This window comes from Sorex araneus, chromosome X (assembly GCF_027595985.1).
Source record: "Sorex araneus isolate mSorAra2 chromosome X, mSorAra2.pri, whole genome shotgun sequence".
NCBI classification, from domain to species: domain Eukaryota; kingdom Metazoa; phylum Chordata; class Mammalia; order Eulipotyphla; family Soricidae; genus Sorex; species Sorex araneus.
This window is the reverse complement of record NC_073313.1, coordinates 135,350,908-135,366,390: the sequence shown is the minus strand read 5'-3', so window position 1 is coordinate 135,366,390 and position 15,483 is coordinate 135,350,908. Positions and strand designations below refer to the sequence as shown.

The 15,483-nt window shown below is 43.4% G+C and overlaps 1 protein-coding gene across 1 annotated transcript in view; it reads left to right on the top strand.

The window, feature by feature from the left end:
- Positions 1 to 3,828: 3,828 nt before the first annotated feature.
- Positions 3,829 to 15,483, top strand: part of PGK1 (phosphoglycerate kinase 1) — a 30,079-nt gene continuing 18,424 nt past the window's right edge. Inside the window, exon 1 of the mRNA XM_004611636.3 lies at positions 3,829 to 4,016. Coding sequence (XP_004611693.2) covers positions 3,952 to 4,016 — 65 coding nt within the window. The 5' untranslated portion in view covers positions 3,829 to 3,951. The remainder of the gene's footprint in view (positions 4,017 to 15,483) is intronic.

Genomic DNA, 15,483 nt, shown 5'->3' with positions numbered 1-15,483 from the left:
AAATTGGATCACCATATGCAAAAAATTGAATGTGTATCTGTATCTCATAAAAAGTTACATCACAAAAGTTATTTCAAAGCAGATTAAAGACCTTGAGATTAAGCCAGAATCCATGAAGTACATAGGAATGAGGAAATTCACGAGGAAAACATAGGCCGAACTCTGGAAAATGGACGCTTCAGAAGGTATCTTCAATAACTTAAATTCACTGATAAAAATAACAAAACCAAAAATAAACAAATGGCACTACATCAAATTAAAAGTTTTTTGCAAAAAGTTTTTTTTTAAGTTTGATGCTGAAGCTAGTGGTGGAGCTAGTTCCCTTGGAAAGATCAACATGTATGAAGGGAAACCTCTCTTTGTAAGAGATGCTTCCGTACTGTTTCGGGAAGACATTCTAATAGAGAAGACAGAACTGATTGTGCTTAATAGTTATACTTTTGTTTACTATGCCTTCTCTGGTAAATTCCCAAACTAACTTCCTCTGTCCCATGTCCCATCTCCTTTGTCTCTCTATAAGAGTATTTAAGATGCTGACTGAAGCCATTTGGGTGAGTTGCTTAGCCTTACTGGATCCCTTCCATGTAAATAAGAGGTATGTATACATTATTACATCTCTTTTTTCTCCTGTCAATCTATCTGATGCTAATTTGATTATTTGCAAGCTTGGAAGATCCCAGAGGAGTATGGGAATATTTCCTTTACAACCTAGACAAGTTCTCTCATGAGATTATAGTCAGGATGTTGGCAAGTTCTGTAGGCATTTGGAGATTTGAATAGGGTTGGAAGATCTATTACCAACATGGTTCATTCATGAGGCTACTTGCAGGAGGCCTCAGTATCTTACAATGAAGGCCTTGCTATCAGATTGAGTATCCTCATGGCATGGCAACTGGTTTCCCTAGTATGAATGATTGAAGAGGAAGAGCAAAGAAGAACTCATAAAGCCCTTTATACTGAGTCTTGAATTGACACATCATCATTTCTATCATGTATTCATCAGAAGTGAGTCAGTAAGAATTTCTATCACATTCATCAAAATGAGTCAGTAAGTATAGCCCATACTAAAGAGGAAATTAGACTTTACCCTGTGAAAGAACGTTAATTTGTAGACATATTTTAAAATCACCATAAATTGCAACATGGTATTCTCAAAGGACAATATCTCAATATCAAAAGTCAGGCAAAAATGCCAAAGGTCTTTCTACTCTAGCTACTCTTTTATCCAGACCAAGTCTTTTCTGGTGTCAGACTTCTATTTCATTGACTTACACTAAATAAATGGCGAGTTCCAGATCAATTTATGGCAAAGGGAAAAGGGGTTACCATGTTTAGTTTATATCAATCATGGTAAATGCCTTGCCCTGAGAGATAATTCTACCTTACCTACGTACTTGTTACTGGCTCAATAATCAAATCAGGTTTCCGTTAATTAACAATGAATTTGGTGCCTGGTAGTTGGGTAGATGTCAGTAAATGCAACAAATGACTTTTTATTGTTCTTAGGATAAAAATCATACTTTTATCACGATTATAGAACCCCAAAAGATTTTGGTCCCTGCTTCCCTTGTCTGGTTAGCACAATTTCAGACATCTTTCCTCACATTCTCTTTCCCAGTAACACTAGACTCTCTGTGTTTTCAGTCTTTCCACTATGGGGTGTTCACATCTGTGAATCCACTTCAGATCTGTAGTGGATAAAATTTTTGCTTCTTTTATGAACTTTAATGTTCTCATCTGTAAAACAGACATCGAAACAGAATCTACTTCACAGAGGAATTGTGAGTAGCAAATGAGTCACATCCGTTTAGTCCTTAGCACAGAGTCTGGCATAAAGTAAATTCTCAGTAATTGGGAGAAATTACTAATTTAAGGTTGTCAGATTATGTTCTTTTTTTGCATTCCCTGCTCATGTCTTTGACAGCTATTCTACCTAATCCAAAATAATTTGCTTCCAGGTGGAATGGAAAAATACTAAATGTATACAGAGCTGATCATGGGGAGTTCAGGAAGCCATTCCGATCCCCAAATGTAGACTTATTTGGAAGTAATTTAAAGGAATTTTCTTTTCTTTTCTCTTTTTGTGGAGCCACACCCAGCAGTGCTCAGGGCTTACTCTTGATTCTGTGCTCAGGGGTCACTCCTAGTGGTGATCAGGGGATCAAACCAGGGTAGGACATGCAAGGCAAACACCTTAATCTCTGTACTATCTCTTCAGTCCCAGGCCCCAAGTTTATTAATGCATTGATAGGATTGAAAAGTTTGTTATCAGTTACTGTTTATAACTAAAATATTGCCCTGTCTGATAATACACTGTGCCTCAGTGTCAATGCACTATAAATTGATTCAGATTTCCTACAGCTCACATAGATCTTGAGAGCTATATGTGGGAAGTTTTTAATTTTTCTAAAGAAAGTACTTCATTCTAACTATATAGCATATTGGACACGAAATAATTAGTTTAAGCTATATTGTCTGGAATATGGAATCTATATTCCAACTGCCTAGATTTGAAATCACCAGTTATAGGCTCTGAAACCTGAAGCAAGAGCAAGTCACTGAACCTCTTATTTTATCAGTTATGTCTTTTTACAAAACAATGACAGTATCTACTCAGAATTTCGTGAGCCTTAGTTAATATATGAAAAATGCTATTCCTTGAAATGAGCCAGAAAGAGAGGGACAGACATAGAAAGACTGCACTCATCTGTGGAATATAGAACAACAGAGTACGAGACTAATGCCTAAGAATGGTAGTATATAATACCAGGAGGTTGTCTCCATAGCTTGGAAGTTGGCCTCACACGCTGGGGGAAAGTCATCCCAGATAGAGAAGGGAACACCAAGTAATATGTGATTGGAGATCCTGCACGGGAAGGGAGATGTGTGCTGAAAGTAGACAAGAGACTGAACAGGATGATCACTCAATACCCCTATTTCAAACCACAACACCCAAAAGGAAAGAGAGAGATCAAATTGGAATGCCCCACCACAGAGGCGGGGTGGAGTGGGGGGATGGGACTGGGGGTGGGTGGGAGGGATACTGGGTTCATGGGTGGTGGAGAATGGACACTGGTGGAGGGATGGGCACTCAAACATTGCATGAGGGAAAAACAAGAACAAAAATGAGTGAATCTGCAACTGTACCCTCACTGTGACTCACTAATTAAAAAATAAATTAAAAAAAAGAAAAAAGAAAGAAAAATGCTATTCTTACTTGCCGGGACCGTTGTTTCATAGCTAGAACAATCACGCCGGGATTTTTATTATCCAAAGATGGGGGGACGCCAAGGGGGGGTGTGGAGGGCATGCATGCCCTGCATTCGTTTTCCTGCTCATTAACGGAAGACTGGTGGCCCGGTGCAGTACCGCCCCAAAGAGATCACGGGGAGCGCGGGCCGGCCCCGGTTCAGAAAGGCGCTGGTTAGCAGGGCCCCTGCCACCGTCATTACGGGAAGCCAGGCCAGAGATTCCCAGAGGCGCTGGGATGGGCACGGATCGCGTTACGGGGCGCGGAAACCTCCGGGTTGGCGTCCGGGGGCGGGGCCGACCGCGCGGCTTGGGGCCTCTCACGCCACGGCCGTCAGGCCCCCGGCGCCACTAGGGTCCCTTCCCGACCCGGGTCCCCGCCTCCCGCTCCCGGCCCCGCCCGCGGCTCGGCGGGTCCCAGCGCCTCCGTGCGTGCCGGACGTGACAGACGCGAGCCGCACGTCCCACCCGTCTCCCCGCTGATTGACGGCAGCTCGGACCAATGGGAGCTCGCCGGGGCTTTCGGGCTGGTCCAATGGCGGCCGCCGTGCCCGGCGCCGCGGGGGAGGCGGCGGGGAAGGGGCGGGGCGGGGCCGCGCATCCCGCCGGGCGCCTCGCAGTCCGCGCTGTCCCCGGTGCACGCTGCTCGCCGCCTGGCTGCTGTCCGGAGCTCCTTCCCTTGCCCGCCGCTCTAGTGCCAAGATGTCGCTTTCCAACAAGTTGACGCTGGACCGGCTGGACGTGAAGGGGAAGCGGGTCATCATGAGGTAACGCCCGAGGTCTCCCGGGGCGCTCCGGGGACTCCGCTGCAGCCCCCCCCTGGCCCGGGCCCGCTCGCCTTCTGGTCTGGCCCCAGTTCTTTCTGGGCCACGGTGGGGGCCCCCGAGGGCCCTCACGTTGCAGGGGGAGACTGATCACCTTGGCGGCCGAGACTTGGTGGGCTTCGATGGCTCTAAGCTAATGTCCTCCAGCCCCCAAAGTGAGCTCGGGTCGCCCTGGGGTGCAACTTGGGTGATCCCGGGAATACGGATCAAGGGACCGTATTCCCGGGAAGTGCCTTTTCCCTCCTTCTGATCGCCGGCATGCAGCCCCGGGCCTCTCGCGTGCAGTCCCCGAGGTGGGGCTCGTGCTGACTTTGCGAATGGGTAGGCCTCCGGAAGGGACCTTGAAAGGTCATTTGCTCGGCGTCCCCTCCCCCGCCGTCCAGGCAGATGAAGAAACCACCCACATTCCAAAGGTCCCTGCACCAACGATATCCTCCCTTGAAGATTTGGGTTAGAGGTTCGAGAGCCCGCTCTAAAGTGTTGGGGGTGGAGGACGAGGTGTGGAGGGGCGCAGCAGAGGAGACCCCAAAGGGTTTATGTAACAGGTCTGTCGCCCTTCCTGGATCGCTGGGCTTGGGTTCGGGGTTTGCATCAGGGTTATGCCATGCTGGGTAATGGTGCAGCAGAATGTGGCTGCTCAGTCTTGGTGTTCTTCAACCTTCCCCCCATTGTGGCTAGGGAAGAGGGATATTAGAATTTCTATTGGAATAAAATGGGGGGGCTCCCATTCAGTTAGGGGTTTCTTGCTCAGCATGTGTGGATGCTTGGTTACTCACCAACTTGGCTTCCTTTGCTGCCCAAATTACTAGTATGGTGTATGGGGTTTTTACAGTGCTCCCTTCTGTGGTGTGTGGCACATACCAGGAGCAGATTGCAGGACAGTTAGGTATGTGACTGATGGATTTGACTGCTCATGTGTCTTTTTTTTTCTCCATCTTTCTTTTTTTAGGCTTGTTCACTCAGATGCTTGGTTGTGGTGCCTACTGGGGTTTAGCATATCTTTGAGTTGAGGTACTTGCACCTGTGCTTGACTGGATTAACATTCTTATTTGTGGTTCTCACAAATTCGTACCACAGTGCTTGCAGGGTGCCTCGGTGGGGATCATACGTGTGCTGGGGGTGTTACACACCTGGCTGTGGTGCTCTGGAGATCACAAGTGATATTGCAGGGTATGGGGTTCCAAGCAGCAGAGTGGAAGAGACCATTTTCAGTGCATGTGGGTGGCACCAGGGATTGAATTCTCACTCTCACGCTTGCAAGACAGGTGCTTTTGCCACGGAATCTTTCATCCTTGGGCCTCCTTGTATATCTTAGCTAACTTTAAAAAAATTATAGGAGTCACTCCCCACCCTACTGTACCCTGTGGATACATGTGCTAGAGATGGAACTCAGGGCTTCTCATATGCTAGGCGTGTCCTCTACCACTTGAGCACTTTTCCTTGTTTCCTGCTTATCTACCTTTCCAGGATCTAAGGCTGATGCGTTTTGAGGGCCATGAGGCACTGCAATAGGTTGTGCAATTTGGGAAGTACATGTGTTTCTTGGGAAGTAGTTGGTTGATGGTCAGTCTCATTAATGGAGTGATCCAGCTCCTCTTGCAATTTGGGCTTCTTAAAGTGAGAGCACCTCTTGGACATGAATAGACATATAAGGCAGAAGGGCGTCTCTCTTTACAGTGAACCTTAATCATATAATAGCACTATGAACTAGAAAACTGTATGGGTACTCTAAAAATTCATGCAGTTCTACCATCCCTTTAATTTCATTATTGCTGTTTTCAAGTGGATGTCTCTGCCTTGCTATGGATCACACCATTAATAAGCCTGACCATCAGCTACTTCCCAGACTGCACAATCAATTACTGTAGTGCCTTATGACCCTCAAAAAGCATTTTTTAGGGGCTGGAGTGATAGCACAGTGGGTAGGGCATTTGCCTTGCAAAGGCCAACCCAGGTTCGATTCCCAGCATCCCATAGGGTCTCCTGATCACCGCCAGGAGTAATTCCTGAGTGCAGAGCCAGGAATGACCCCTGTGCATTGCTGGGTGTGACCGAAAAGGCAAAAAACAGGCATTTTTTTGTGAAACAAGGTAGTTTTTATTGAAGGAAATTTACTTCGATGTGGGGGGACAGAAAAAAGAAATACTTGTACTAAAGAGAACATGGGTTTCTCCAGGGAGGAAAAAGCAGAGAGATATGTGTTCAAAGGTGAGCACAGAGTAAGCCACATTGTAAACTACATGAACGCAATCACTTATGTCAATAGGAAATGCCCGATGAACTTAGGCCTTGCAATTGTGACAAATTAGGAATCAGCCATCTTTGTATTAGACTTGGGTCCTTTCCACTCTCCAGATGACTTTTAGGGAATAGGCCCTCTGAAAAACAGGATGGGTGGATGTTGGCATGCAGGTAGTGCTTAGGTTTGAATTACTTTCTACCATCTCCATTGTGCCCAACGCCGACCTTTCTGATGTGTGCATCAGCTGAAAGACAAGGGTTGGGCATCAATTTGATCACCTTCATGCTTTTATAGTCTCACACCTATGTCTTCTCTCCCTAAGTTAACCTAGTTGAGAATTTTTTTTTCATTTTTTTAATAAGAATTTTATTTTATTGAATCACCATGTGGAAAATTACAATGCTTTCAGGCTTAAGTCTCAGTCATACAATGCTGAAACAACCATCCCTTCTTCACCAGTTCCCATATCCCACCACCGAAGAAAAAAAAACCCACACAGTACACCTCCCATCCCGCCCACCCCCGCACCCCCCGCACCCCCCCACCCCGCCTTGTAACTGATAAATTTCACTTCACTTTCTATCCACTTTGGTTACATTCAATATCTCAACACAAACCTCACCATTATTGTTAGGAGTACCCCACTAGAGTCAGACCTGTTGTGAAGAGAAATGAGGTCTTGGATTTCTGTACTTTAACAACTAAGTCCAGGGAGATTTCTTCCGGATATTGGATCATTGCAAGCTTTTAAACCCCATCTGTGGTCATCATAATATGGCGGCCCCCACGCCCTTCATCCCCGGGAAGGGACAGGCGAGAGAGAGAAATACCTTTCCCCTCCCGGGCGGGCATGGGGCCGCGGCTTAGTTCTCAGGCTGGAGACAATCTGCAAGGAGCTGCCCATGTTGAAAGTGGTTCAGCTGGGTCTGGATTCACGCTCGTGCAGCTGCGGAGGGGCCGCACACGCGTGCAGCCCCCGGGGTCACATCTCGGCAGCCAACCTAGTTGAGAAATTAACTGAACTGAGAAATTAACTGCTTGCTTATCTTTTCTCCCTCTGGAAAGATAGGAAATATGGAATAGGAACTATCTCAAGGATTTACTGTTTCAATGAACATATACTAATCCCGAGGCCTGAAGTGATTGACTAGTACTGTTTTGCTAATGAAAAATGGCTTATCCAAGGACACTCAGCTTGCAAATTTGTTCTCGAGTTTAGGTCTCTGCTACCAACCAAATCTTCCGAATATTCCAAGAGTGAACAAGGACAGGTTGAAATAGATATTTTGTCAACTGAAAATTGCAATCAGTAATTTTCTTCCCGGAGAAAGTTACTTGTTCCTTGATGACAACTGTGTCTCTTTGAACAGAGAATCTCATTGTAAACTGCTTTTTTTCCTGAAGCAAGACAGTTTTTATTGAACTATTTAGAAAGATGTGGGTGGGGAGACAGAGAAATACATGTTCCAGAAAGAACTCAGGCTTCTCCAGAGTAGAAACAGGAGAGAGGTAAGTGCTCAAGCTGCATTTAAACTACTTTTCCGATGAGCTTTGTCAGTTTAAATTTCCTTTGATTTTAAAGGCCGAAGTAACTTTGTGGGTGCTGGCTATTTTGCAAGTGTGGTATTCTGAGTAGTGATTCCTATTGAGCTTACCTACTATATTCTACAAAGTAAGTTTGCTGGGTGTTTTGGCCTCTGCCTTGAATTATCAAGGAAAATTGATTTGGATGGGGGAACAGAGTTTGTGCCAACCCAGAGTTGCTCTGGGGCTATTCCTGGCTCTGCTCAGGAATGTTGTCTGGCGGTACTCAGGTCACTAAACCATGGTTCGCTGCATGAAGACAAGCATGTTAGACTCTGAACTATTTCTTCAGCCTGGTAAATCGATGTGTTTAGGGAACTTTGGGTTATTAAATGATCAGGTTCCACCTCAGTTTTTGTAATAACCCTTTGAGTAAACGTCCTGCTTGATTTTTGCAATGTCATTTCCTTTCTTCCTCTCCTGGGCTGTCACTCTAAGCCTTTGATAACTTGTAAAGTACTTCCCTTTTACTTGTTCTTCCCCACCCCGTTTTTTTAAAAATTGACTTTTGCTGTAACCTGTTCCAACTTGTTAAGCAAAAGCCTGGGTGTAATGGAAAAAGAAAGTGTGAGGGGAAAATAAGAACAGAGGCAGATCAGTCTCCGAGACAGCCACAATACCCCAGTTTTCCATTTAGGATTGTGAAGCACTGGGGAACTGTTCCTTTGAGAACTTTTAATGAAACTGAGCTTGAGAGGCTGAGATTTCAGGTGAAAGGTTCTTGAAACTCTTTACTCTGAAAAAATTCAGATGGTGAGGCAAATCCACAGGTAGTGAGAAAGTAGCACAACTCCCTTTTTGGTTTGTTTTGGGCCGCACTTGGTTATGCTCATGGCTTACTCCTGGCACTGTGCTCAGGGATCACTCCTGGCAGGGCTCAGGGGGCCATATGCAGTGCTGGGGGTTGAACCTGGGTTGTCTCTGTGCAAGATAAGTGCCTTACCTGCTGTTCTGTCTCTGTGGCCCACAAGTCCATATGTCGGATAGAGGAGATAGATTTTACTTTGTTTTGCTTGGAGGCCACAATTGGCGGTACTCAGGGCTTATCTCTGACTGCGCTCAAGGATCCCTCCTGGCGAGGCTCAGGACCATAAGGGGTGCCTAGTATTAAACCTGTGATGTGCAGGCCAAGCACTTTACCTTCTGCACTGTCTCTCCAGTTCCGGATGAGACATATTCTTGAGTGTGTCTACCCAAAGAACTTTCCTGTAAGGTCTTGGGGGGAGAGAACCTCACACTTTGTACTCAATCTCTTGCAATCATTCCTTTTGACCACGGTTCTTCCCTTTTGACCATGGTTCTTCTGGGAAATTGTAGGAAGAGGAGCCTGGTAATGGAATACTCTGCCCTCTTTGAAATGTGGCTGGCAAGTGCCCTGTTTAGTATATTTATTTATTTATTTTTTTAGAAAGCCAAAGCATTTATTATAATATCAGTGATGTTAGGTAGAACATTGTAGTCATCTCATAGTAATGAATGTAAAATATTAGATAAATTAAGATTAAGAACTAATTATTTAAAACATTCATTATGATTAAATTTCTAAGGAAAAAACACTTAAGAAGAATAAATGGATAGCGAAACGTTTCTCAAAGCAGGATACTTTTAGAATACATTATTTTAATATACAGTAAATGATGTACTGGGAATTCTCACACAATTTAGTATTTCTAAATGCATGCAAGTGTTTTTTGAATATGTTTTAATACTTCTGAGGAACTTAAACACACGTTATTACAAAACAAATGGAATTCCATCAGTATAATGGGACTTCAGTATTAATTTCCCTTTTCATATTCTGATAAATGTTTTGTATATTTATAAGAAGATGCTAGAATCAGAATCAAATAATCTGAAACTAAGTAGAGTTTATTTCTTCAGTAGTGCATTGCCTTTAAAAATATTTTGATAGTCTTATTGTTGGTATCAAATTACATTGAACTGCCTTTACCTTTAATGAAGATGTTTGAATATTGAATTAGTTTCTCAGCCCACCTTTGTAAAAGGCTGTTCTCTTCAGTCAGGGAGATTAGTGTGTAGTCCTAGGTGATAGGAAGTTGATCTAGTGTATAGAGGATATTGGTGTCCTCTTAGTTAAGGATTATGAATTTGTCAGCCTCAGACTTAGGAAGAACTAATTTTGGAGCTTTATATTTATGTATAGCAGTAGTTTTGTGACTGGGTCACACCTTTCGTATAGTCAGTACATAATGCTGTTTTTAGTGAAGGTTGATCTACATTTCAATAACAGAATCATGTACAGTAGAAGCATTAACATACACAAAAGAGCTGCTACTTACTTTTATGATACACTGCATACCAGGGACTCCTAATCACTTTAGAAATTAAATTTATTTCAAAATTATTCATTTTTTACAGTAGTACCAATATTATTTTTATATGTGCTAAATTGTGCTCACTGCCAGAGTGACAGTCCCTCCACCATTATCACAAGGCCTCTGCCCTGCACTCCATTTAGCACCTTCAGATTGCAGTTCTATTTATTTATCCCGTCATCTGTTACTGGGCACTCGGGTTGTTTCCAGATCCTGGCTATTGCTATGATGAACATAGCATATGTCCTTTAGAATTCATATTTTTGTGTTTTGGGGACAGATGCCAGTAGTGGAATTGCAGAGTCACTTCAACAGAATAGAAGTTCTATTCTTAATTTTTTCCTTTTAGACCATATTTGGAGGTGCTTAAGGCTACCCCCAACATGTTTCTTGGGGATTATGTGGTGTTTGGGATCATAGCCAAGCCTCCTTTGTGGGATGCATGCTGTGCATCCATTTGATCTCTTATGTTTCACCATACTTTCCATAGCAACTGAACATAAAAACGCATTTTATAGAGAGAAAGAAATCACTTAAAATGAATTTGGGGTTGGAGAGATAGTACAGAGGGCAGAGTGCTTGCCCTGCATTCTCCAACCTGCATTTGGTCCCCAACATTCCATATGGTCTTCCAAGATCCCCTAGGAGTGGTCTCTGAGTACAGAGGCAGGAGTAAGCCCTGAGTACCGTCTGGTGTGGCCCCTAAACCAAAAAAATTCGTTAGTAGGAACAGGGGATGCAAATTAATTGGCAGAGCACCTATGCCTTGCATATGCAGTGCCCCAGGTTCTATCGCAAAGCACTGCCTGACTCCCTGAGTATTCCTGGGATTGGTTCCACAGCAAGCTAATAAGAAGTCTTAGTAGGAAGATCTTGACCAGTTGCTACACAGCATTGTTTCCAGTTATGTTGAAGTAGGCTAAAGATCCAAAGTTCAGAAGAAGGGGGAAGGAATTATTAGTTCTAAAAAGGTAAAGCGTTAATCTCTTGGACAAGAAAGGAGAAACTTTCTTTTATTTGCTTTTATCATCTCAGTCACTTCTAGCTAACTATTTGTCAGGTGGGCAGGGTGACATTCTTAGGATTTGCTTGTGTTTTTAGGCAATGGTGGTTTGTAAGAGTACAAATGTTGTAGGGGTACAGTGTTAGCACAGCACCCCTCCCACCAAAGTGCCAATAGTTCTTCACCACTATCCATAGAACTCGTGGATCAGAAATACCCTTAACTTCTTGTGGTAACCTCAATTATGTTATCTGTCATAGTCTAAGCATATTTTCCACTGGACATTGTTCCATCTATTCTTGTATACCACATAGGAATGAGATCATCCACCAATTTTCTTTTTCCTAATTTCACTTCACTTACCATGACACTTTCTAGTTCTATCCATGTTGTAACAAAGTGCAAGATTTCATCTTTTCTTATACTGAATAAAATTTTATTATGTATATAAACCACTTTATTTTATTTTATTTTTATTTATTTATTTTTGCTTTTTGGGTCACACCCAGCGATGCTCAGGGGTTACTCCTGGCTCTGCACTCAGGAATTACTCCTGGCAGTGCTTGCGGGACCATATGGGATGCCGGGGATTGAACCTGGGTCGGCTGCGTGCAAGGCAAACGCCCTCCCCTCGCTCCGGCCCCACCACTTTCTTTTAAATACACTCATCTGATGGGCATTTGGGTTGTTTCCAGATACAGGGATTGTAAATAGTGCTGCAGTAAACATAGGTATGTTTATATTTTTGAATTTGTGTTTTTGTATTCTTGATACCAAGGGTTGGAGTTGCTTGACCATATGTTTGGGCAACACCCAGCAATGCTCAGGGCTTACTCCTGGCTTTGAGCTCAGGGATCACTCTTGGCATGGCTAGGGGACCATCTGGGTTGCCAGAGATCAAACCCAGGTTAGCCACAAGCAGCACAAGTGCCTTACCCGCTGTACTATTGCTCTGACCCCAATTATATGAAAGTTCTATTTTTCTTACTCTGGGAAGTATCCATATTATTTTCCATAGAGGCTGAGCCTGTTTGCAGTTCCACCAATAGTGAAGGAGAGTTCCTTTCCTTATATAGTTCTTCCAGCGCTTGTCTCTACCCTTTGATACTACATTAATAAAGTTCATTCTCACTGGTGTGACACTATATCTCTATTATTTTGATTTGCATTTCTGTGACAACCGCTGACTTTGAACTTCTGTTTGAGGTTTTTGGGCCACACTTTGTGATGTTCAGGTGTTACTACTGGCTCTGTGCTCAGGAGTTGCTCTGGATGAGCTCAGAGAACCATATGGAGTGACAGGGATCAAACCTGGGTTGGCTACATGTAAGGCAAGCGGTATATTTTTGAATTTGTGTTTTTGTATTTGTTTTGTATTTGTATAAAATACAAAAATTTTATACAATTTTTTATACAGTACCTGCGGTACTGTCTCTCCAGTCTCATGAACTTTTTCATACGCATCGTGCTTCTTAGAGAAGTGCCGTTTAGCTGTTCTCCCCATTTTTTTGGCTTTTTTGGGTCACGCCTGGAGATGCTCGGTTTCCTCCTGGCTCTACACTAAGAAATTACTCCTGGCGGTGCTCGGGGAACCATGTGGGATGCCAGAGATTGAACCCAGGCCAGCATTGTGCAAGGCAAACGCCCTACCCACTGTACTATCACTCTGACCTCCTATTCTGTCCATTTTTGATGGAGTTGTTATTAAGTGCTTTACATATATCGGATATTAGCCCGTTGTGAGGTATATGGTATATAAATATTTTGTCCCATCTAGTAGTCTGTCTCTTTGTTTTAACCATTTTTCTTTTCACAGTGCAGAAAATATTTAGGTTGATATAGTCCCATTTGTTTTTTTTGTTTTCATGTTTTGTGCCAATGGAGTAGCAATCATTGAAGACACTTCTGAAGTTGCTATGGAATATTCTGCCTGTGTTTCCTTCACTCAGATTTTTTGACAGTTTTTAAATGTTTGATTTACTGGTTTATTATGAAAGCAGTCTCATTTTATTGCTTGCATTTTGCCTGGAGAATATTTCGTCTTAAACACTAGATCCCTTCTGGTTTGGAAGCACAAAATGTTTTTTAAAAGAAGGATAATCTGTTTTGACGGGGGTCCACACGTAGTGGTGCTTAGGACTTACTCCTAGCTCTGTACTCAGGGAACAATTTTTGTGGAGCACAGGGGACAATATAGCATGCCTGGGATCCAACCTGGGTTGACTGCATGCAAGGCAAGCACTTTATTTACTATTTCTCTGGATCCTAGAATGGTAATCTCTTGGCTTGCTTTTTCACTTTCTTTTTTTTTGCTTTTGCTTTTGGGCGACATCCAATTATTTTCAGAGCACAGGGGTCTCCTGAAGATCCTGAAGGTGCTTAACTCCTGGAGGTGCATGAGAGACTATACGTGGTGTGAGGGATTGAACCCGGGTCAGCTGCAAGCAAGGCAAGCTCCTAACCCGCTGTACTTTTTCTCCGGCCCCAGTTTTTTCTTTTGGGTGATGTTAGCTTCACGGGAATCCAGAAATAATATCAAATGAATTAGAATGAAGATATATTCTTCTTACCTTCCCCATTCACCAACCACTATAATTGATATACTACTGTGTTAAGCCTACATAAAAATATTTTTAGAGGGAGCTGCTGGTTTGCATTTCCCAAGTCATTGGGGCTATTTTCCTGTGATTTAAGTAAGGTCTTATTTTACATTTTTAGTGAGATTTTGAGGGGGTGGGGGCACACCAGTGATGTTCATGACATACTCCTGGGTCTATGTTCAGGGATCAGTCCTGGAGGTGCTCAGGGATGAGATGTCAGGGATATGTGGAGTTGGGTATTGAACTGGGATCAGCCATGTGCAAGACTAGTACATTAACCTCTATATTTGTGTAATCTCTCTGGGCCTTATTTGTTTTTTTTTTAGTTTTAAAAATAACTTTTGAAGTATGATATTGCATAATCCATGTATCATATGCTATGTGTAGTTTTTGTTTTGAGGCTATACCTGTTATTGGTCGGGGGGCTATCCCCTTGCTCTGTGCTTTAAGAATTACTCCTGGTAGTATTACTTTTGGTAGAGTTACTCCTGGCAGGGCTGGGGTTGAACCCAGTACTCCTGCATGCAAAACATCGACTTTTTTTTTTTTTGTTTTTGGGGACCACACCCAGCTATGCTCAAGGGTTACTCCTGTCTCTACACTCAGTAATTACTCCTGGTGGTACTCAGGGAACCATATGGGATGCTAGGGATCAAACCCGAGTCAGCCGTGTGCAAGGCAAGCACCCTAGCCGCTTGCTATACTATTGCTCTGGCCCCAAACCATGGACTTTGAAGTCATTTTTCTGGCCTGAGATTACAGGCTTAAACTGAAATGTGAATAATTACCGCTAAATGGGAACATTTGTATTGTACAGTCACCCAGATTAAGAGAAAATTTTACCAGAAAACCAGAAACCCTTTTTGGTGTCCTATCTCAGGCACCAATCCCACGTTTCTCACTTATTTTTCACTTCTTTTTACCGCCGGTTATATTTAGGGTGAATTTTGAACCTCCAACATATTTTTTTTCACTTTAAACTCTTTATTTTTTAAGTACTAGGAGGTTGACTCCATGGCTTGGAGGCTGGCCTCACATTCTGGGGAAAGGGCAACTCAGAGAAGGGATCACCAACTATAATGTAGTCGAAGGCCATATGGGGGAAGGGAGTTGTGGGCTGAATGAGGGCTAGAGACTGAGCACAGTGGCCACTCAACACCTTTATCGCAAACCACAACAGCTAATTAGAGAGAGAGAACAGAAGGGAATGCCCTGCCACAGTGGCAGGGTGGGGTGGGGGGAGATGGGATCGGGGAGGGTGGGAGGGATGCTGGGTTTACTGGTGGTGGAGAATGGGCACTGGTGAAGGGATGGGTTCCCGAACTTTGTATGAGGGAAGCATAAGCACAAAAGTGTATAAATCTGTAAATGTGCCCTCAGGGTGATTCACGAATTAAAAATAAATAAATTAATTAAAAAAAATAAACTCTTTATTTTAAATTTATTTATTTTTATTGAATCACCATGTGGAAAGTTACAAAGCTTTCAGTCTTAAGTCTCAGTTACACAATGCTCAAACACCCATCCCTTCACAGTGCACATATTCCACCACCAAGAACCACAGTAAACCTCCCCCCCGCCCCCCACCCCCCCAGTCCCCCATCCCGCCTGTGTAGCTGATAAATTTCACTTTACTTTCTCTTTA